The sequence below is a fragment of the Oreochromis niloticus genome, linkage group LG1 (assembly GCF_001858045.2).
Source record: "Oreochromis niloticus isolate F11D_XX linkage group LG1, O_niloticus_UMD_NMBU, whole genome shotgun sequence".
NCBI lineage: Eukaryota > Metazoa > Chordata > Actinopteri > Cichliformes > Cichlidae > Oreochromis > Oreochromis niloticus.
Genome location: NC_031965.2, coordinates 16,583,645 through 16,604,718, shown reverse-complemented (window position 1 = coordinate 16,604,718; position 21,074 = coordinate 16,583,645). Strand labels below are relative to the sequence as shown.

Below are 21,074 nucleotides of genomic sequence, written 5' to 3'. Positions count from 1 at the left end.
TGGAAGTTCTTTTTGTGTCACTGAACAAACAAAACTTAAAAAAGTAAATAATATATTTTTGCCACCCATAAGTTTAAACATTCTGAATAATCATCTCAAAATTTCAACTTACTAACTCATCTTGTTGAGAAACTCGAACTCAAAATTGAAAATAAATAAATAAATAAATAAAGTAAAATTTCGAATTAAGTTGAAAATTTGAGATAAAATTTCAACTTAGCTCTGTCAATCAAAACATGTTTGTTTCAGTGGCAGAAACAAGCTTCTATACCACAGTCCACTGGTGTCATCAGAAGGTCAAATTTAATTGCCTCACCTAACACCAGTGACCCTAAGAAACATGTTCTAAACCGGTAGAAAATGCAAACTCCACACAGACACCTGTCCAACAGGAGGGCTGAACCTTTGTGCTGTCAAGTAGCAGTGCTAACAGCTGTAGAGCAGACAGAACCCAGAGAAAAACTGCGGGGAAAGAAAACTGATGGTTGAAATTTTATTATAACAGCAGAGCATGTACACTGGATAAATGTGGCATTTCACTGCTGATATACACTGGTTTACCACAGGAAACGCTAACACAGTTCAAGACATTTTTACGAGAAAAGTGATAAAAATCAGAAAAAACTGTTGCAAAACTCACACCTATCAAACATGTGAGGATAGCATGAAAAAAAACAACAACACTTAAATGATATTTAAGTGTTAACATATTAAACTATGAACCATTTGACAAATCCCACTACAAGTGTGCACCTGCCATTATTTAACACAGGTAAAATTTGAAATTGTTTCAGTTTTTCCAGCCTCCCACATAGTACTGTTAAACACTGGCAAAGACTACCCTGCAGTCAACCTCTTTACATCCCTAATGTTTGCATTTCCTATATCATCAAATATTTGCAAAACACTTCTGTTGACATCCATTTTTACTAACCTGCAATCTTCCTTACTGTCACACTCCCTGTCTAAGTGAATTAGTGCTCCATAGCATTAGCAAAAATGGTCAAAAGCACAACGAAGAACCTTTAAAGTGTCAGGAATAGAAACAGTAAAGGCAAAAACACTGTTGGTAATCTGATCTCTGCAACAACAACAACAACAAAAAAGAATAAATATGCAACAGTCTTTAAATCTAAGGCACTTTAGTATTCCTCAAACAGTTACTTTGTGGTTCAAAGTCTGAATGTCTCTTGTTACTCATTCAGCAGCCATCAGTGCTACTCTGCAGAGCATCTTGCCCATCACACAATGAATAAAGTCACAGATTCTAAATCCCGTGGTAGAGGAGATCATATTTGGGAATATTTTGAGGATCTATAGGACTCTGGACGATCATTTTCCCCCGCATGGCTCCTCTGTAGATCACTTCAATCAGGTCCATGAAATCTTGCTTGGTCTTGAAGCTGCCAACGAACTTGGTGTGATCTGGAGAGCTGAAAGACAAACAATTATTAACAACTGTTGGAATTATTCTAAGTTTGCACATCAGCAGTAGCTTATACTTTTGGTATGTGTTGATATGTATCCATAAAATTGACATTGATTATTCTTAAGTTGAAAGTCATGCCATCAAAAATGAATTTGAAAAAAGTCTGAAATCCCTTGTCTCTTTAAACTTAGGAAAGGAAATACAATGCTTTAATGAAATGTGTCAAAATAAATCGAAATAGAGCATCAGAGTTTGTAAAATTCGATGAGTTTGAAAGTCAATATTTGGTATGACCACCTTTATTCTGCAACACAACCTGAACTCTCTTAGGCAAGCTTTTACATAACTTCTAAAAACAGCCTTCATGAATGAATGTTCTGTTGTCTGTCAAGATCAACGCGATGGGCAGAGCCATGAGTACTCAGACTGTGCTTATTGAACGCAATATGGATAAGATCTTGGAGAAGCTCACAGCTCTGCAAAGAGAACTGGATAGACCCGGGGACCAGTGATGGATATGAGATCACCTGCGAAATCAAATGCAGCCTGGTCGCTCTAACCTTAAACCAAACAATCATCTCATTCAGCTACCCAGTCTTCGGCTTAGAAGGCTTCAAGGCTGAAAGCTGGCTCGAACAACAACTCGCCCTGATAACAGGACTGTGATTTGACTCTCTGGCCACATCCTTCAAGGCCAACTGCGTCAGCTGGAGAACTGTTGACTTTTGCTTAGAACTGGGTGAAAGGACGCTCTCTCTTCAGTTGATACAGGATACACACACGCACGCAATCAGACACAGATATAAATCACCCTCCTCCCTCCTTCAACCTCCTCCGATGCACGTCCTTTGTGTTATATGGTGGTGTAAAGATTCATGTGCTCTCTGTGCTGAGGTGTTTTTTTTCTGTTCTCAAACTGTCCTCCTGTAGGAGCTCAGTCTGGATGGAGTTCTTTTTCCTCCTCATCTTCCCTCATTTATTGCATATTCACTGTTTCCATCCTACCTCTCTCCACCTGTCTTCCCAATGTGAAGTATGTGAAATGTATGTACGGTCGGAAGGGGTCCAATCTCACTGCATATGCACGTGACAAATAAAGGGCTATCTATCTATATATCTAAGATGACCCCACAGTGCGTAAATAATGCTATGGTCTGGGCGGTGGGGCGGCCAATTCATCACTGATAGTTTTCTATGGTGTGGTTTTTTTTCCCTATCCAGGTATACTCTTACTGCACTTGCAGTGTGCTTGGGTTTAGGGGTGGGTTTAAAAAACAAAACAAAAAAAAACGGATTTCCCGATTCAAATCGATTTTTATTTGAATCATGCGATACTGATTCATTAAATACTGAAATCAATTTTTAAATATAAATGTATTTAATCAGAAATGCCAGAATCTCAGCTTAAATCTTGCGAAGCTATTTCAACAAACAACAAACAGCTAAAACAAAATTCACTGAACCAGCAGCAAAGAAGACAAAAGAAGATAAAAACTACACTTCATGTTTGATAAACATTGTCATGCAGTCCCTCTTACTTTGGCAGTTTTGCTTCCACAATGATAAAAATCACACTTCCTGCACAGCTCTCTTTCTGTACTTCAAGACCAGTTTACCATCAAAAAATCTCTAGTTTCTGCCTTATTTGGTGGCTTATTACGCACCATTCTGTGTAACTTGACTTCCTACAGTTTTTTCATATGTATTTTAAGGGAACACTGCACACCATAATCACATATGCTAGGTTTTCAGCTAGTGCTATTTGTGAATAACCTTGTAGGTGAAAAGTGTTAATTAATGTCTGTTATCTTTTGCATGTATCATAGATTCAACTAAATAAGCGGGGACACATAAGGTGTTTTTGCTGCCTAAAGACACAATGTGTTCATGTGTGTGTGTGTGTGTGTGTTGGGGGGGGGTTAGATTGCTTCTTTGGTAAGTTCTCTTTTAAGCGTTTGTTTAACAAAACAAAACAAAAACAAAAACAAGAAAGTCTGGCAAGCAAAATGTAAAGAAATGAGGGGTAGCTCAATGACCCTCGATAATCACTCGGGTCACTTCCCTGGTTCAAGCTATTCAACTGCTTCAAACTAATGTTTTCTTATAGTGATTTTAGGTTAATGTCATTCTGAGCCCTAGCTCCACTCACCCATAATCGACCTTCATGTGCTGTCCATTGAAGAAGAAGACAGTGGAGGGGATGTAGCTTATGTCGAAGTATCTCGTGTAAATAGGAGCTTTATCAACATCGACGATATAAATGGACGCCATGTTACTCAAGTCGTGGGAAGTTTTAGAGAGCTACAACAGAAAGAGAGGAGACACATGGGCTAAAGCAGAAAGTGAGCAGTCATGATTTACATTCATGTCACCGTTTCAGCTTACAATCTCGTCGAGCTGCAGACACACCGAGTCATCGTCCCTGCCGAACCGTAAAACCACGACTTTTTCTGCCACCCCTTTAATGACTTCATCGATATCTTTTTTGCACGTTAATTTGGGCAAAAACAAACTCATTTTGAGGCTAACGAGGTAGTTTACCCCCTATATGTTTGTTTTACTTCCGGGAGGGAAGTGCGTCATCATTGCGTCGTGTGCGACACTATCAAATATCCGCCTTAACTTTAATTAGGGACACTGTGGAAATAATTTAAATAGGCTGTGGTTTATAATTTATTACATCATATTACAATTTTTATACATTATATAGATTTAGATGACTGAAAACTGCTCATGTTCTCTTCTCAACAAAGACAATCGATGCTGTGCCACCTTGTTGTTTCCTCTACGACATATTATAGTGTGACACCGTGACCTTCTTCCCTAATGTTTGAGAAGCCTGGCCGTCAACACATGTGAGCATACCTCTGAGAGCGTTCTGGACTCTGAGTGAGATGTTGCCGTTACTTGTAACACTTGAATAACACCGGGAGTCTGGGAGAAGCGCTTCTGTAAAAACAGTCTGGCTCTCCTGGTTTTCTAAGCAGCTCTTGTTTCGTTTCATCTGTGGCGATGTTGCTGCGGCTCTTCACTCCCAGAGGCTGTGCTGTTTTCTGGAAATGCGCTCATTCTGTGCCATTCTGCGCTTCCGGGAGGCAAGTGTGCAGTTTTAATACCAGCAACAGCAGAGCCAGCAGGCACAGAGCGTCCATCGCGGTGTCCATCCGCCTCCTCAGTGCTATCAGCCCAGCGGGGGAAGATGCTGCACAGTCGAAAGCAGGTAAACCCCAGGAAACAGAGGCTCTAGATCTGGACAGGTGGAAGTCTGTGATGAGATCCCAGGCTGCATTTGATGAGAAGCAGGTTCAAGATGAAGCAGAGGAAAGTGATGATGATGAGAACCTGAAAGAGCCAGGAGATGATTCAAAGGACGGGTCTTCTCTGGAGGCAATGCGGGATTTGGTTGCGATGTGGCAGCAAGCTGGAAAGCTTGTACCTGAAGAGATGACTGATGAGGAGGTGGAGACACTGGCGAAGCTCACCACCAAGTCATCCAGGAAGAAGTACCTGAAGTACCTGGCTATCAGGGAGCGCCACAAAAAGGCCCGTAAGGAGAAGCAGCAGCAGAAGGCGGCCAAGAGAGAAGCATCTTTGATGGAGAAAAGAGAACTGGAGAGCGGTGGAGAGGAAGGGGAGGGCGAGGGGGGACCCAGGTTGAAAAATACACTCTTCCTCCAATTCTGGGACCGTTCTCTGGACAAGCTGCTGGCGTGGAAGTCCGCTCAGTCCATGGTGTTCGGTCAGCCGCTGGTGTTTGACATGAGCTATGAGTCGCACATGTCCAGGCGGGAGATCGAGAACACGGTGTCCCAGCTGATGGAGGTGGAAGGGCTAAACCGGCGTGCCACTGAGCCCTACCATCTCCACTTCTGCAACCTGCAGCCAGATGGACTCTACAAGAAGGAGCTGCTCCAACGGTACGGTTCAGAGACGTGGGAGCGCCTACTCATCACCACCTCTGAGCGGCAGCACATAGACGTGTTCCCCCGCGAACAGCTCGTGTACCTCACTGCAGACTCGCCTAACGTCCTCCGCATCTTTGACCACTCAAAGGTTTATATCATCGGAGCTCTAGTGGACCGCTCGATCCAGACAGGCTTATCACTGGCCAATGCAAAGCGTCTGAAGCTGGCCACAGCTCGTTTACCCCTTGATGAGTTCCTCCACTGGGAGATGGGAGCCAAAAATCTGACTCTGGATCAGATGATCCGCATTATGCTCTCTTTCAAGGATACAGGTAGATGGGATGAGGCGTTACAGTTTGTGCCTAAAAGGAAGCACGACGGCTTCCACCAACAACAGACACAGACTGCCAGACACAGAGCCAGAGATGATGGCGACAGGCCACCGAGGTCGGGAGAGAAAAGAAGTATAAACACATTTAAAAACAAAGAGCACAGAGAGTCCGGGTTCACTGGAAGAGACAGAGACAAGACACCAGCTGGAACCAAAGTACGGACATCGTTAAAGAGTGACATAGAAGCCAGAAAAAGTGCAGGCAGGAACAGGATGTGGTGGCATGAGGAGTGAGAAAAATAACTTTTGCTATTTTGTAAATGGAAATTGAAAGTGAATAAATGCTGCTTTAATGACAACAATGCATTTTAGAAAAGTAGAAACTACTTTGGTCTTTATTTTAGAAAAACAAAGGATGTACAGATATTTGCATGTTGTGCATTCACTGCAGATGAAACATCACTATTACTGCAAAGAGCAGCCGTTTCCAAAAGAGATGAAAGAAACAGCTCAGTTTTAATTACATATTTTCAATCGATTACCAGTTGTTTTATCGTAATGTGTTTTGAAGCAAAAATACAGCCCTTATACATTTTTTAAATAATAATAGACACAAAACAAAAACGACATGATTAAATGAAGAGGGAAAAAAAGAGTCAAAGTCATTTTTGCTCTGTAGTACCATCTGTCCACTTCCAAAACACTAAATGTATATTAATGCATTTACATCATGAAATACACAAAATATATCAACAAAATATATTAATGCAGTGTTTTCCTCAATATGGTAGCACCATTATACAAAGGAAGTGTGGCTCCTGCAGTATAGGAGGGACCCTGACTCACTTTATATATAATCACAGTGGAAGCAGCTCACTGGAGGGTATTTACACAACATACTGTCAAGTCTCAGGATCAAGCTTACAGCTGGAATATGTAAAATAAAACTCAGCACACCCTCAAACACACTAAAGACTGGAGGCTGTGAAGGAGTAATAGTGCCACATTAAGAAAAAAATTTTTTGATCATTTTGGGAGTGAAGTCAAAATGTGGCAATTAAAACCTTCTAAAAATGCCTTGTGTAGATGAGTTACTTCAGAATTGCATTCAGTAATAAGGCAATGATTTCTGTTACTACATAAACGCAGTGTGGTGATAAATATGAGGATGGTGCAGAACATTGCATCTGATCAGAAGGAAGAAAAGCACAAACTTGGAAGAGTTGGCTGAATTTCTGCAAACCAAAGTGGCTGGCAATGGCCAGATGCAAGCATATCCAATGGTTATAACCAGGTGCAATAATGTAGTTAAGTGTTGTGTCACAACATACATTAAGACAGCGACAGCTGATCAAGTTGTTTCACTAACTCATCTACACAAGGACTTCTGTAGAAGGTATCGCAGCCGTGCCAGCTGTTTGGCTTGAAACAACTATAATCTCCACATTTCTACTTTCTTTTTTTTAATGAATATATTCTCTGCTCCAGTTGCCTAGGTAACCTCCAAATGCCTGTACTTTCAAATAATAAGTCAATCACTCTTACTGGTAGTCACTTTAGTCGCTGGCCTGGAAGTTGGGAAAAACTGATCTTAGGTTCTGCCCATGTCCATTGCCAGTGACTATAGTCACCGATCATCACGCTGCTGTGAATTGCTTCCAGCGTGCATCTCTGTTCAACACATAACACTGACTCACCTTGATGTCACATCCCAGTGACAGTCCAATCATTGCGTTACGATTCCTGAATTCAGTTAAAGAGCAAATAAAAGTAACAAAATAAACAGTAGAGCCATATATATTCCGACCATCATCTGAAATGTAAAAATAACAGTCAGGGTAAAACCACAACCAGGAGAGCAGCAACTGTCTGCTGCTGTTCCAACTAAACACAAAGCTCCAGTAACCATCAGACTACACTCAGTCCTTTGAAATAAGCTGCAACGATGTTTGTGGTAGTCTCTGTGACCTCTACAGCACCAGGATGTCTCCTGTACAGCGCTCACAACAGTTAAAAGTAATGTTCTCGTAGCGGGTGTAAGGGTGAAACCTGCCGATGCTCTTCTTACTATTGAGGAAGTTTGAGGGGGCGGAGTCACTGAGAGGAGACTCAGCCTTGTTTTCGGAGCAGGAAATGGGATCTAAACTCTTCAGCACCTGAGACAGAAAGCAAGTGACATCTGTGAGTGTCTGGATTTTCTTACAAATGTGAGAAATTAAATATGATATTTATCATAAACAAACACGTAAAACTTTCACCTTCTCGGCCATCTTCTCAGCCGGTGTGCTGCAGAGCTGCTCAGCTGCTGCGCTGCTGCTTTTTGCGGCATTGGTGCTGCTGCCGCCGCTGTTACCCAGCAGGTGGGCGTTGATGGCGTCTGCTAGCTTGTGATTGGACACCGCCAGCTCTCCCGTGCTTAGGGGTTGTGAGCTGGGATAGTACGTCTGTTGTCTGCCCCACTGCAGAGACACCAGGAGCTGCTCCAGAGATCTGAAAACACAAAAACAAGCAACGTCAAAACATACTGCCATCATTTACGCCAGCATCAGTGGCTCTGAGTTCCAGTATCCTTTAAGTTTAGAGTTCTTATAATAGACACTCCAGTTCATTTAATCACTACATGTGAGTCACAATCTTACCTGTGGGTGAGCATCATGTCCCTGGAGAACTCCTCTCTCTCCAACAGCAGGTCCTGAATTGCTCCTTGTGCCTCTCTGGTCTGTCTCTGCAGAGCTGCTCTGGCATTTGTCAGTTCCTCTGCCATGACTCTGAGGAGACAACACAAATTCAAGCGTTTATTCAGCAAAATACAGATAATATATATACATATATTTTTTAATTTATCTTCCACTGAATTATAGTGTCCATTACCTGCTGGCCAGGAACTTGCTCCTCCAAACGTCACACTGGATACTCATTCGCTCTAGTTGCTCTGCAGTGTGTGCCAGACTCCTGCCCAGAGCCTCGTTCTCCAAAATCAGCTGGTTTTTCTCCCGTGACAGGCGCTCAAAGTGGTACTGAAGGTCGTCGCCCACTGACGCCACCAGCAGCTTCTTTAGCTCACGGTTCACCTAGTGCACAGATTTGATAAAAGCTCCTTTTACAACTGAAAACACGAATGAGAAATTGAACTGTGTTCTCACTTTGTATTGTAAAGAACTTCGTCATTAAAAAGAAAAAAAAGCTTTAAGAATTACAAACCATATTAGTTACATTTTTGTTGTGCTCACAATAATTAAAAAAAAAAAAAAAAAAAGGTCCTCGGTGTGTGATATTTAGATAATGCGTGTCAGTTTCATTGCAGCCTCACCTCTGTTTGCACACGGAGCTGATTGGACAGGCCTTCTTTGTCCTGCAGCAGCCTGCGCTCAGAGTTCTGCAGCTTCACCAGCTGTCCTCTCCAGTCCTCCACCAAAGGCAGCGAAGGAGACCCCTGCTCCTCAGCCTGTTGCCCGGTCTCCCCTTTTGCCTCAGTGGCTCCTGTGCGGCTGCTCCGGCTAATAGCGGCACGTGGGACCATGATCCTCACAGCCTCCACCTCTGTGCAGGCCTCTCGACTTACTTTCCCAAGGTGGAGCACGCCGAGCGGCTGGGGGCGGCAGGAGGTGCTGGATGGGTAGATTTGGGGCTGTGCTTTGGGCTAGCTACTTTCAAGAGGGGAACTTCAGATGGACCTGGTGGAAGTGTATCTGTGTTAACCTCCAGGATGGCTGGCGGTTTTTCAGTTTCCATGCCATCGCCAGGACCTCGGACAGGCACACTAGCAGAATCTGGAAGATAAAAAGGAACAAGAATTGTGATCACACTTTGCACTGAGTCCGATTCCTCTAACATGCGGACAGTGCAGTGGAATACATATGCCTAACAATGTTGTAAAGCTTTCATCCTTATGTGTGTCAGCTTTGTTTATGTTTCACAAAAACAGAAGCTCCGCAAACACCAAACAGCACAAGAAACGCATGAAGACAATAAAAAGAGAGACTTCCATCAACTCTTGCTCAAGTTTACTTCCGCTGACTTTACAAATAGCAAATGTAAAAACCCGTGTGTAAAATGTGAACACTAGAGCACAAAGAAACCACACGTACATCTAACAGCAGCAGTCATGGTGGAGGCGGTGCTGGTGAGAAGGAAGTCTGTTTGGGTGAAACCGACGTCTTGATAACGTCTCAGGTGGCCCTTCGCCCTGTAATGACAACAATGGGGAAAGTGAATTATTTTTAACACCTGTAGTGTCCAATGATTAAAGAAGACCGCCAGTCAAAGGTCAGGGTTAACAGCTGAGGCTGTGATAACGGTAACTTGGTAGGAAGCTAACTGTGCTAACGTTAGCCGATTGCAGAGCAGCGTCAATGATAAACAACTTGCGTTATATTAGCATTAGCTGTGTCATAATGAGTATACAAAATGCTTTCCTGTGTATTTTGTATCGTTTCTAGTGGATCACAGATATAATTAGACAACATACCGGGTATGATCCTCCTCGCTTAACTAGCCTTAAGCCCCAGGCTGTTTGTTTTGCCACCGGACACAGTTGGCCTCTCGCGAGTTTCATGCGAGGTTTTTACCCTGATTTGTACCTCTCAGGCAAAACTTCCTGTTAAACCAGCAATACACCTTTCCAACCCCCCTCGCTAGATGGAAATAACTGCGTATATATTAAGCCACAATTTTTTTTTTCTAATCCTAAACTTGAATAGCTGTTACATTATCTACAAAATAATCGTTTTATCGAGTAGTAGCGCAGGTCGTACGCAGCCTGTCAGACGTAACCCAGGAACTATTCCACCTATTGCTCCCCTCAACGTCACAACACACTGATCTCAGATCGGTTTATCTATCATTCTACTAACACTTCTATACCAACAACTTAAGCCTCAGCTGATTTAAGGTCCGAAATAGATGCTGCGATAAACCGCTGGTGTAACAGAGTATTCAGACCCAACCCGCCCCAAGCCCGGAACCTTCATGCGAAGGGAATAATTGCTTTCCGGATGAAAATACGGTTGCAACAAATGTTAAAAAGGGATCCCCTTTTTCTGCTCCAGGGGTTTCAGGACAAATACTCAGTGCTTATAACGCACTGTGGCATTGTGGCGGTATGTTTCAGTTTTTAACACATTAATTGGACTGCTAACCATGGGAGTGCACGGACTGTGGAGGCTGCTGGAGAGCACAGGGAAACCCATCAATCCCGAGACACTGGAGGGAAAGATCCTTGCTGTTGGTATCCTCAGTTAGAAATGCTGTATTTATCTTTGATCTGTCCACCACTGTTTGCTTCTTCAGTCTCAGTAGTGTGTAGGTTTTACTAACTTCAGTCATAGCAGAAACCTTAACCAGAGCCCCCCTCAGACATCAGTATATGGCTGAACCAGGCGGTGAAAGGGGTGAGGGACCGTGAAGGCAACAGCGTCCACAACGCCCACCTGCTCACTCTCTTCCACCGCATCTGTAAGCTGCTCTTCTTCCGCATCAGGCCAGTCTTTGTGTTTGATGGGGATGCACCGCTGCTGAAGAAGCAGACCCTTGTAAGTCTGTGTGCCCGCGTGCGTGCGTCTGTGTGTTTAGGAGGCATGCGATTCCTGCTTAGCGTCTTCATTTTAACCTTGTTTTCTCCTGCAGGCTCTGAGGAGGCAGAGGAAGGAGGAGCTGACTCGCGAGTCCAGAAACACCAACGAGAAACTGCTCAAAACATTCCTGAAGAGACAGGCTATCAAAGCTGCACTTGGAGACCACAGGTGAGGGACAGAAGGAGCATCCCTAAACCAGCAGTAAAGGCTTCCTCCCATGTTTACCCACCTATTCTTCAATGACATCAACAAAATAAAAATACCTCTGCTCTCCTTCTGGAGTCATTATAGTGTCAGGGCTTTGGCCTGAACGTAACACACATTTCTTTCCTGCTTCCCAGTAAGGAGCCTCTCCCGAGCCTCTCCAGCGTGAGGAGAAATGAGGTGGATGACATGTATGTTCTTCCGGCACTGCCACCCGCAGAGGAGAAAGCCAAAAGCAGGTTACTGTTCACTTGCTTGCATACATAAGTTAGTCAGAATCAATCCATGGTCTTTTCTGGGTAAACAGAATGCTGGAAAGCTCTTTTCCTCCACATGTGTGGACATGCCAGGTGGGTCAGGAGCAAATGGCTTCATATCCAAGACTAGAAACTTTTTGTTTTCATGGCCTCTTCTCTCAGATAACCAAACAGTTCATATGAACCAAGGAGCAATTAGTAAAATGCATGGTTGTCTTTATTTAATGCCATATCAAACATATTGTGCAATAACAAACGTCTGAATGTTTTCCTGTTGCATTTACAGCTCAGAGGAGGAGGAGGAAGAAAGAGAGGAGGAGGAAATGGTTGATAGTTATTACATGTATCAGGTAAAATGGTGTCATTGCACACTGAAGTGCACCAAATTGGTATCATCTCCCCACAATGTTAACATATTTTTGCAATTTTTCCTTTACAAACTCTTCTTTATATTGTATCCAGTAATATTCATCGCCTTGTGCCTCTGTTCACATATGGGTAGCTGTCTTTATCTTTATTATATAACTGTCCTCACTGACTAAAGTGAGTTTGTTCTTCATGTCTCAGGGAGAAGTGTGTGAAGACCCCAACTCAATGGACATCAACTCAGAGGAGTTTGCCAGCCTGCCTCCTGAAATGAAACATGAGATCCTCAAAGACATGAAAGAGTTTTCCAAAAGACGGCGCACCATGTTTCACAAACCTCCAGAGGTACACCTCACTCTCAGGCTACAGTCATTGCTAATGTGTTTTTATTTTTAAATGTTTTAAAATGAGAATGGTTTGGTCTGGATAACTCCTCACTCATGCTTCAGTGTCTCCTGATGCTTATTCACTCTCTCAGCGGTCCGGAGACTTTTCACAGTACCAGCTGGCTGGCCTGCTGCAGAGGAACCGGCTGAACCAGCGTCTGGAGGGTGTGGAGAAGGAGATGAACCACCGGAGCGCGGGCAGTGCTCCAGATGTCTGCCAGCAGGACGGAGCTCAGCATAGCGTGGAGGCACAGCGGCTGGTTTCAGAAGACCATTCTCACTATATCCTTATCAAAGGTGAGGCAGTCAGTGGATTGTTGCAGCACTGTCTGCAAAATAAATAATCAGTGCTACAGATTTCTTTTCTGAATCACATTTAAATCTCTGAACATTCATTTAGAAAATGGAAAAGATTGATTGGAGTACAAGTAATGGATCTATAAGTTCATATTTTAAACAGGTTTTTGTACAAAAACATCATGATTTAGTTCTTTTTATCAGACATTTCAGAAGGCTGAAATGAAAAAGTACAAGCTTGATTCTGTGTTACTTTATAAAACTGCACTCCACTTTATCTTCATAGGTTCCAAAAAGAGTGAGACAGCCCCTGAGAGCCAACCTGCAGCTGCACCCTGGGCTGGGAGCTCCCTGTCAGGCTGTCAAAGACGGGCCAAAGACAAACCCGAGCCTCTTTGGCGTCCCGTCTGTGAGGAAGAAGATAAAGCGCAAGCTACCTCCTCAGGCGACTCCAAACCCTCAGCATCAAAACCGTCTGATGGAGACGCTTCACCGCCCTCGCCTCGGACACTCAGAGCTATCCAGGCTGTGATTAACGATAGCTCTGACGAGGAGAAGTCCGACCGGGTTAAGACGAATGGCGGCAGCATGTCTCCACGCACACTGCTGGCAATCCAACAGGTTCTGGCTGAGGATGAAGGTGGAGCTGCTGGATTTAAGAGTAGCTCACCCACCAATCAAACAAATATTCATCACCGTGCCCCACGAGCCGTCACCAGCAGCTCAGAGGAAGAGGCCGAACCTTCACTCAAAGAAAAAGACCTTAATACGAAGCTCACGGGGCAAAATTTACATGACAAAGACGGGTTGTTAGATAGCAGCTCTGAAGACGAGATGGAAGAATTGATTGGACAGAGAAATAAAGCACTTCGATTAGCAGCAAAGGAGATCAGCTCAGAAGATAGGATGAGGAAAGCAGAACTGTCTGAGGATATAAAGACAAGCTGTCCGACACAAGTAGAGAAACAAGAACAGGTTAATAGACGAGAATCAGAGCGCACACCACAGGATGCTGCTGCTGCTGCAAACAGTCAAAACCCAGTATCCACAAACCTCTCTCCTCAGCTCTCTGGAAGACCCGCCGCACTCTTAGAGCAGTTCACCGAAGCTCCAGAGAAAAATGGATATGAAGTGAAGTCAGAGAGCAGCGAGGAAAACGAGTCAGAAGGTACAGAAATGGTGTCTTTCACATCGCAGTCATTCAAAATGAGTTAAATCTGTAGTGTGTTGGTGGCATGTGCTTCCACATGTCAGATTTACAGGTTTAAATAAGCAGATTTTAAAGTATAATTATGCCAGTTACCCCATGATCGGTCTAAAAGCGTTAGTGTTAGTTCAGGTCCTGCAGTCCTGGTACATCAGCAAAAGCCAGATGGTGGCTCAGCTGATCTAGTTGGTAAATCTGCCATAAGGCACATTATTAAACCGCTTTTGCTTGCCGACACTTTATTAAGTGTCTGCTGCAAGCCGCTTTGCGACCCAGCCTGATCCTCTATTGTTGTTGATGCTTTCCACATATACGCTTTCCCTGTTTTCTCAGAGAGCTTCATTGAGGTCTCAGAAGACGACTCAAAAGAGGAGACTGCAGATGATTCCCTCGTGATAACTGGAGAGAAAGCACATCCAGATGAAGTCCATAAAGATGACGCAAAGGCGGAAGGAAACTCGGAGGAAAGTTTAACAGAAATTTCCTCAACTGTTGCTCTGAACTCAGAGGAAGAAGCAAAGGCGCAGAATGAGATGAAAGAGGAGACGGAGACGGAATCCAGATCAGCTCCAGCCATCAATGAATGGGAACACTTTGATGTTGTAAGTTTCTGTAATTCTGCAGTTTACTGATCTCTGATAGACAGAAAATTAGTCATCTTGATGATCCATTGGTCGTCAAGCGGTACTACAAATATAGTCACACATGGCCTACTTTCTTCTAAGATGTAAAAAAATTATTCTTTTTTCTTCTTATGTGAAACTAACTAATTTTTGGGCTCTTCAGTGCTGAGATTTGCAGAAGACTGGCATTTTCTGATATTTTAACAGAGAACAACTCGGATCATTCTGATCACTTCAGATCGAACTGTCAGATCATTAAAAAAAAGGGAATTATTATGATGGGCTTATTCCCAAACCCAGTCCATTAACTTGAGCTGGTCGTGTAAGTAAGTTTTACCGAACTGGTGTTGGTTTGTCTCCTGAGGAAAGACCAGACGTTCGGAGGATACTCAAATAACACCCTTTCATATTAATATTATTAAGCAAACACTCATTCGATGAGTCATGACCAAGGTTTTGCAACTGAAAAATAACACGTACGTCATGTCTGTACTTTGGTTTCTTATCAGTTATATGTCTGTGAAGCTTCTCAGTCATCCAGATCATCGTAGTCTAAGGAGTTTGGAAAGAAAAGTGTCTGGACTTCTTTAAGTTGCTTGAAGACATTTCACCTCTCATCCGAGAAGCTTCCTCAGTTCTAAGGTCAAAAGGTGCAGAGTCCCAGATTTAAGTCCTATGGGAGTCATGAACCCCCTGTCGATCCTCTACCTAATCACACGAGCCAAGGTATGAAAACGGGTGTAGGTCACAATCAGCCAGGGTTTCGGGTGAACCTGCTGTGAAGCCTAGCTCCACCCTATCATGTGATTTCCTGAGGTCAGATGGCCCAGGATGTGAGTGGGCGTTAAGGCGTCTGGGAAGGGATCTCAAAACTGGATTATAGATGGCAGACAGTTGGTGTTGTAAGCCACCACCTCTGTTCAAAGATGGTCGCTCACAGTGGACATAGATGGCTTCTTTCACTCCTCTTTCAAACCATCTGTCCTCTCTGTCCAAAATGTGAACATTGGCATCCTCGAAAGAGTGACCTTTGTCCTTTAGATGCAGATGGACCGCCGAGTCTTGTCCTGTCGAGGTGGCTCTTCTATGTTGTGCCATGCGTTTATGAAGTGGCTGTTTGATCTCTCCAATGTAGAGGTCTGAGCATTCCCCGCTACACTGTACACTATATAATACGTTGTTAAGTTTGTGTTTAGGAGTTTTGTCTTTGCGATGAACCAGATTTTTCTAAGATGTAAAAAAACTTCTTCTTTTTTTCGTCTTATGTGAAACTAAGCACTCATTTTTGGGATCTTCAGTGCTGAGATTTGCAGAAGACTGGCATTTTGTGATATTTTAACAGAGAACAACTCAGATCATTCTGATCACTTCAGATCGAACTGTCAGATCATTAAAAGAAGGAATTATTATGATGGGCTTATTCCCAAACCCAGTCCATTAACTTGAGCTGGTCGTGTAAGTAAGTTTTACCGAACTGGTGTTGGTTTGTCTCCTGAGGAAAGACCAGATGTTGGGAGGATACTCAACTAACACCCTTTTGTATTAATATTATTAAGCAAACACTCATTCGATGATTCATGACCAAGGTTTTGCAACTGAAAAATAACACACATGTCATTTCTCTGTCTGGACTTTAATTTCTTATCAGCTATATCCATTACTGTTTGTGAAGAAATGACAGTTTCTCACTTTCTGGTTTACCTCTAATAATTTGTTGTTGTTTTGCAAGTTGAGCATTATTCAGCATAAACAGAAACAAGACTAAAATGAGCAGGCTGACATGCAAAAGTGTGTGTTTGTTCTGCAGGATGAGTTGCAGGCCCTGGAGAGCTCCCTGCAGGTGGAGCAGAGCAATCTGAGGGAGCAAAAACAGCAGCAGGAGAGAATGGCCAACACAGTCACCGGGCAGATGTACCTGGAGAGCCAGGTGAGAGAGAAATCACATCAGCACATACAGCCACACACAAACCATAAACAAGTATATATACAGGGGTGCACATAAGTGGTCCGCAGGTGCGCATTCGCTGTCAAAATAAAAGACGCGCACCAGATAAGAAGTTGCAATGCACGTTTGCGTACGTATGATTTTCTGGAGGAGGACAGACATTTGTTTAGAACTCTTAAAGATGTCGAAGAAGCAAGCTCCTTTAAGCAATTACTTTGGTGTTCCTCCACCTCCCACGCAATGTCAGAAGTAGTCTGAACCGCAAAAGAAGCGCGTATTCTCGGAAAAGTGGTTGCAGGAGGTGAGCTGGCTTCAAACAAATGATGAACGCACAGAGATGTGGTGCAGAATATGCCGTGAAAATCCCACTCTAGCGGACAAAAACAGTGCCTTTTATATGTACGCAAACACGCGTTGCAACTTCTGGTGTGCATCTTTTATTTTGACAGCGAATGCGCACCTGCGGACCACTTATGTGCACCCCTGTATATATATTTTTTTAAAAGTTGATGTGTACACTTTAATCAGAAAAAATAAAAACCAGCATGTAAATAGATTAACTCGCTGACAGCGGATCTGACAGATCAGAGCAGGTGTTAACTCCCAGCAGGGATACATTTCCCAGCGTCGTCTCTGCCAGACATTCCCAGAGTCATTGCTACTTCACGGTCTTTGCTGTGCGTCTGCTGGCTCGCTCACACCCCTGAAAGCCACATGCTGTCAGCATTTTCTCCATCATAAAATTCACACTAAGGTAAAAGCTCAATGTGTGCGATCTGTTTTTAATCCTGTCAGCTGCTCCTGTAATCAGCTGCTAAGAGCAGAAGTATCTCTCAGATGACCAAAGAAACATCCACAGCCTGTTGAGCTGAAAGGGTTGTAATTTTAAGATCAGAGTCTTTTAACAAATCTCAGGACATAATGAGACCTAAACCCCTAAACACCAGCTCTGATACTGAGAACGCTCTACGTCGTCTTGTTGTGCTTTGTGAGTAATGACCGCTTGAAACCAGGAGCTGCTGCGACTGTTCGGCGTCCCATATCTGGTGGCTCCGATGGAGGCCGAGGCTCAGTGTGCGGCGCTCGATTGGGCCGACCACACGCACGGGACCATCACCGACGACTCGGATGTGTGGCTGTTCGGAGGACGTCACGTTTACAAGAACTTCTTCAGCCAGGACAAATATGTTGAACATTACCAGTACAGCGACCTGCAGAGCCAGCTCGGTCAGTGAAGCTGCTGTCATGCGTGTGTGTGTGTGTTTGCAGTTATACTAAAAAATATATATATATCAAAGGATGGAATTCAAGCCTGCTTCCAATCAAATGTATTAAATCTACATACATGACTGTTGTGGAAACACAGCAGTCCTGTTCTTTCATGGGCACATTATAGTTATTTTCTCTTAAACCAGCACACTGACCCACATGGCTCCGTGCATGATTGATTTAGTTTTATTGGTGGTTGCAGCTGCAGTGGTGTCATATTTTATGGGAGTGTTGCAATAGTGCTAAGATGGCACATCACAACAGGAATTTCATAAGCTAATATTGTACATATGAGGGAGAGGTGTTTGTGTAACGGGCTGTCAGCACCGTCTTATCGCTTAGTGTTATCCTTTTCTTTATTTTTCCTGTTTACTTAACAACCTGTAATCTCGCCTCCGTCAGGTCTGGACAGGACTAAAATGATAAATCTGGCTTACCTGCTTGGAAGTGACTACACGGAGGGTGTGCCAGGGGTCGGCTACGTGACTGGCATGGAGATACTGAATGAGTTTCCAGGACCAGGGCTGGAGCCACTGATACAGTTCAGGTGGGTGAGATTGCTTCTGTGCGCAAGAGACAAAGATAAAAATCAGTACTGGATGTCTGTGATCTTTTGGCCCTGTGGCAGCACGGCATTAAAGACAAGCGTGGATTGATGCAGTGGAAATCACTGCACTTCCAGATGTTTACAGACAGAAAAGGAACAGTGGCAAACATCAGAGTCAGAATCAGAGAGACTTTATTAATCCCAGAGGGAAATTGAGCTGTCATAGAAGCAAATGTACAACAAACATCAGCCACCCATATTAAATGAGTGTACAAAAACTGAGATTTTGATAGATATATATTAGGATAAATGGATAAATACAGAGATACAGGTATAAATATAAATATATAAGCACAAGTATGTGTGCAAATACATGTCACGGTGTAAAAAAGTGAAAGGGTGCATTGAGGTGTGATTAATTCTGTTCCACATGTGTGGATCTGACCCAAGTGGATGAATTAAAGAGCCTGATAGCAGCGGGAAGGAATGACCTCCTGTAACGTTCCCTCAGACTGCGAGGTTGAAGGAACCTGTTTCTGAAACTGCTCTTCAGATTGTCCAGTGTGTTATGGAAGGGTGGGAGTCATTGGAGTCAAACATGTCCCTGTCCTAAATTTATTTGAAGCATGCTGCCACCATCAAATTCAAATTGAGCCAATAGTTTTCTCTTTTTTTTTTTTTTAAATGTTCTACTGTGAATAATGCTATTATATAAGATTTGCAAATCATTGCATTTTTTTATTTATTTATTTATTTTTCCTTTTTTCTAAATTTAACTGTAGTAACTGGTGGTCAGAGGCTCAGGAGAAAAAGCGCCTGGTATCTGATCCTCGGGACACAAAAGTTAAGAAGAAGCTGAGGGATGTGAAACTGCAGCCTGGTTTCCCCAACCCTGTGGTGGCTCAGGCTTACCTGCACCCCACTGTTGACCAGTCAGAGAGCTTCTTCAGCTGGGGACGCCCACAGCTGGACATGATCAAAGAATATCCTTTCTCTGTTTGTGGGAATGTGTTTGCCTGCGTTTTCCTGAATGTATGAATATTTCTTAACGAGCGCTTTACATTCTGCCTGAGTCGCTTTGGCTGGAGCAGTCGGAAAACAGAGGAGACTCTTCAACCTGTGATCAAGCAGCTCAACACCCAGCAGGTAACCAGGCGACATGTGTGAGCATGTCAAAGCAACAATAACCTGGCACGTAGGCTGATTTTAAAAAAGGAGAGAGAGGCGCACACATTTGAAAATGCAAGACAAAATCTTTGTGTTCTAACCCTTATCAGTGGTGATCCCCAGGGCTCTGTCTTAGGGCCCTTTCTATTTATTATTTATGTTTTACCATTAGGTCACACGTACATTTTCATTCTTATGCTGATGACGCTCAGGTTTATCTGTCCACTGAGCCTAGTTCGGCCTAGTTGTGATAGCTCCTTATATTTTAAAATGCATATCAACAATTTTATCCATACTGTGATTTGTTATTTAATTGATTTTAAGGTGTCCTTGAGTGTTTTGAAACACAAATTAAATGTATTATTATTGTTAAACATAGCATAAAACGGCTAAAATGTTTAGCTAAATGTTAAGCTAAAACCTAAAGATACAATAAACAGTGCAGATAGTTGGTTATAATTTAGCATGTTATCAAAAAAGTTAGGTTAACTAAAATAAGGGGGTTAAATGTCTCCAGTTAGATTGTGTAACTTTTGAAAAATCAATAATAAAGATAATAAATTAAACCGGCTTGTAGCCTTCTATCGTTCATGTCCTGTCTGCTTTGGTTTAGACTCAGCTGCGGATAGACTCGTTCTTCCGCATGGAGCAACGTGAGAAGCAGGCGATCCGCAGTCAGCGACTCCGCCGAGCGGTCACCTGCTTGAAGCGAAAAGAGAGGGAAGGAGGAGCCGAGGAGGAAGAGGACGACAGTGAGGACGATACACATTCCCCGTCTAAGTCTAAGAAAGGGAGTCAGGATAAAGGAGGAGAGGAAAAAGATGTGAGGAGATCTGTGGCAGGAGGAGGCTTTTTAGGTTCAGAGATGACTGATGAATCTCCTCTTACAGCTCTCAGAGATAGCAGTAGCACCAGTCATGACTCCCTCTCAGTAAAGACTGTTCCTCAGTCTAATAAAACTCCACCTAAGAGAACCAGGATGAGCAGCAGCAGCTCTGGTGAGGACAGCGATGGTGGTCCTGGAGTTGCTATGGTTACAGCCCGATCTGTGTTCGAGGGGAGCCGGAGAGGACGCGGAGCGAAAAGCACGAGAGGGAGAGGAAGCATGAGAGGAAAAGGCAGGGGGAAGAAGACATGAGGACTTTGATACGTACTCCCAAATGTCTGACATCTACATCTCTGATAAACTCAGGGTTTCCCTTTTATGAAACATGAATTTGTTAAAAACTGCTATGAACTATGAATAGAAAATTATTTTCCTGCTTGTAGATGTTTGTGTGATAGCAATGAGATTATTGTGCATTAAATCTATGAGATGTGATACATGTTCACCTGTCATTTGTCGCCCTCGTGTGTCAACAATGAAACTGAGACAGATGCAGGTTTTCAAACTCCTTCTTTCAGGTCTTATTTCAGCCTCTTTTTATCCGTGCTATCACTTCTACCTACTCTGACTTGAATAAACAAACATGTTTAAACTTTTGCACAGATGAGAAGCTTTACTGTCTTGCAAGTTAAATTGTTGGAATAAGATCAAAGATTTTTATTCCACTTCCCTCTCCGGCTCC

At 43.2% G+C, this 21,074-nt stretch overlaps 4 protein-coding genes across 4 annotated transcripts; 2 read left to right on the top strand and 2 right to left on the bottom strand.

The window, feature by feature from the left end:
* Positions 1–479: 479 nt before the first annotated feature.
* Positions 480–4,025, bottom strand: txnl4b (thioredoxin-like 4B). The gene is made up of 3 exons (XM_003445715.5): positions 3,815–4,025; positions 3,579–3,730; positions 480–1,433 (listed from the first exon to the last, which is right to left on the bottom strand). Exons 1-3 carry the CDS (start codon positions 3,944–3,946, stop codon positions 1,268–1,270), a joined length of 450 nt encoding a protein of 149 aa, XP_003445763.1. The 5' UTR covers positions 3,947–4,025; the 3' UTR covers positions 480–1,267.
* A 187-nt stretch (positions 4,026–4,212) lies between these two features.
* On the top strand, positions 4,213–6,036 carry trmt10c (tRNA methyltransferase 10C, mitochondrial RNase P subunit). Its single transcript, XM_003445770.5, has one exon. It carries the CDS (start codon positions 4,442–4,444, stop codon positions 5,957–5,959), a length of 1,518 nt encoding a protein of 505 aa, XP_003445818.1. The 5' UTR covers positions 4,213–4,441; the 3' UTR covers positions 5,960–6,036.
* A 63-nt stretch (positions 6,037–6,099) lies between these two features.
* On the bottom strand, positions 6,100–10,287 carry blzf1 (basic leucine zipper nuclear factor 1). Its single transcript, XM_019357536.2, has 8 exons — positions 10,134–10,287; positions 9,754–9,851; positions 9,314–9,435; positions 8,976–9,254; positions 8,537–8,736; positions 8,305–8,433; positions 7,924–8,155; positions 6,100–7,821 (listed from the first exon to the last, which is right to left on the bottom strand). The coding sequence occupies exons 2-8, from the start codon at positions 9,770–9,772 to the stop codon at positions 7,636–7,638; spliced, it is 1,167 nt and encodes a 388-aa protein (XP_019213081.1). The 5' UTR covers positions 9,773–9,851; positions 10,134–10,287; the 3' UTR covers positions 6,100–7,635.
* Positions 10,288–10,653: 366 nt separating this feature from the next.
* Positions 10,654–20,992, top strand: ercc5 (excision repair cross-complementation group 5). The gene is made up of 15 exons (XM_005466882.4): positions 10,654–10,892; positions 11,021–11,196; positions 11,291–11,406; positions 11,580–11,681; positions 11,986–12,049; positions 12,267–12,410; positions 12,544–12,748; positions 13,035–13,916; positions 14,289–14,557; positions 16,386–16,505; positions 17,537–17,750; positions 18,195–18,339; positions 19,122–19,322; positions 19,401–19,485; positions 20,120–20,992. Exons 1-15 carry the CDS (start codon positions 10,805–10,807, stop codon positions 20,642–20,644), a joined length of 3,336 nt encoding a protein of 1,111 aa, XP_005466939.1. The 5' UTR covers positions 10,654–10,804; the 3' UTR covers positions 20,645–20,992.
* The last annotated feature ends 82 nt before the right edge of the window (positions 20,993–21,074 follow it).

Coding starts and splice junctions, on each gene's coding strand:
- txnl4b (XM_003445715.5), bottom strand. CDS start 3,946: ATGAGTTTGTTTTTGCCCAAATTAACGTGCAAAAAAGATATCGATGAA. Junction 3,731..3,814: donor GTCTGCAGCTCGACGAGATT/GTAAGCTGAAAC, acceptor TTTCTGTTGTAG/CTCTCTAAAACTTCCCACGA. Junction 1,434..3,578: donor CACATGAAGGTCGATTATGG/GTGAGTGGAGCT, acceptor TTTGTCTTTCAG/CTCTCCAGATCACACCAAGT.
- trmt10c (XM_003445770.5), top strand. CDS start 4,442: ATGTTGCTGCGGCTCTTCACTCCCAGAGGCTGTGCTGTTTTCTGGAAA.
- blzf1 (XM_019357536.2), bottom strand. Junction 9,255..9,313: donor CTGAAGTTCCCCTCTTGAAA/GTAGCTAGCCCA, acceptor TGCCGCCCCCAG/CCGCTCGGCGTGCTCCACCT. Junction 8,156..8,304: donor GACATGATGCTCACCCACAG/GTAAGATTGTGA, acceptor TTGTGTTTTCAG/ATCTCTGGAGCAGCTCCTGG.
- ercc5 (XM_005466882.4), top strand. CDS start 10,805: ATGGGAGTGCACGGACTGTGGAGGCTGCTGGAGAGCACAGGGAAACCC. Junction 11,407..11,579: donor GCTGCACTTGGAGACCACAG/GTGAGGGACAGA, acceptor CCTGCTTCCCAG/TAAGGAGCCTCTCCCGAGCC. Junction 18,340..19,121: donor GAGCCACTGATACAGTTCAG/GTGGGTGAGATT, acceptor ATTTAACTGTAG/TAACTGGTGGTCAGAGGCTC.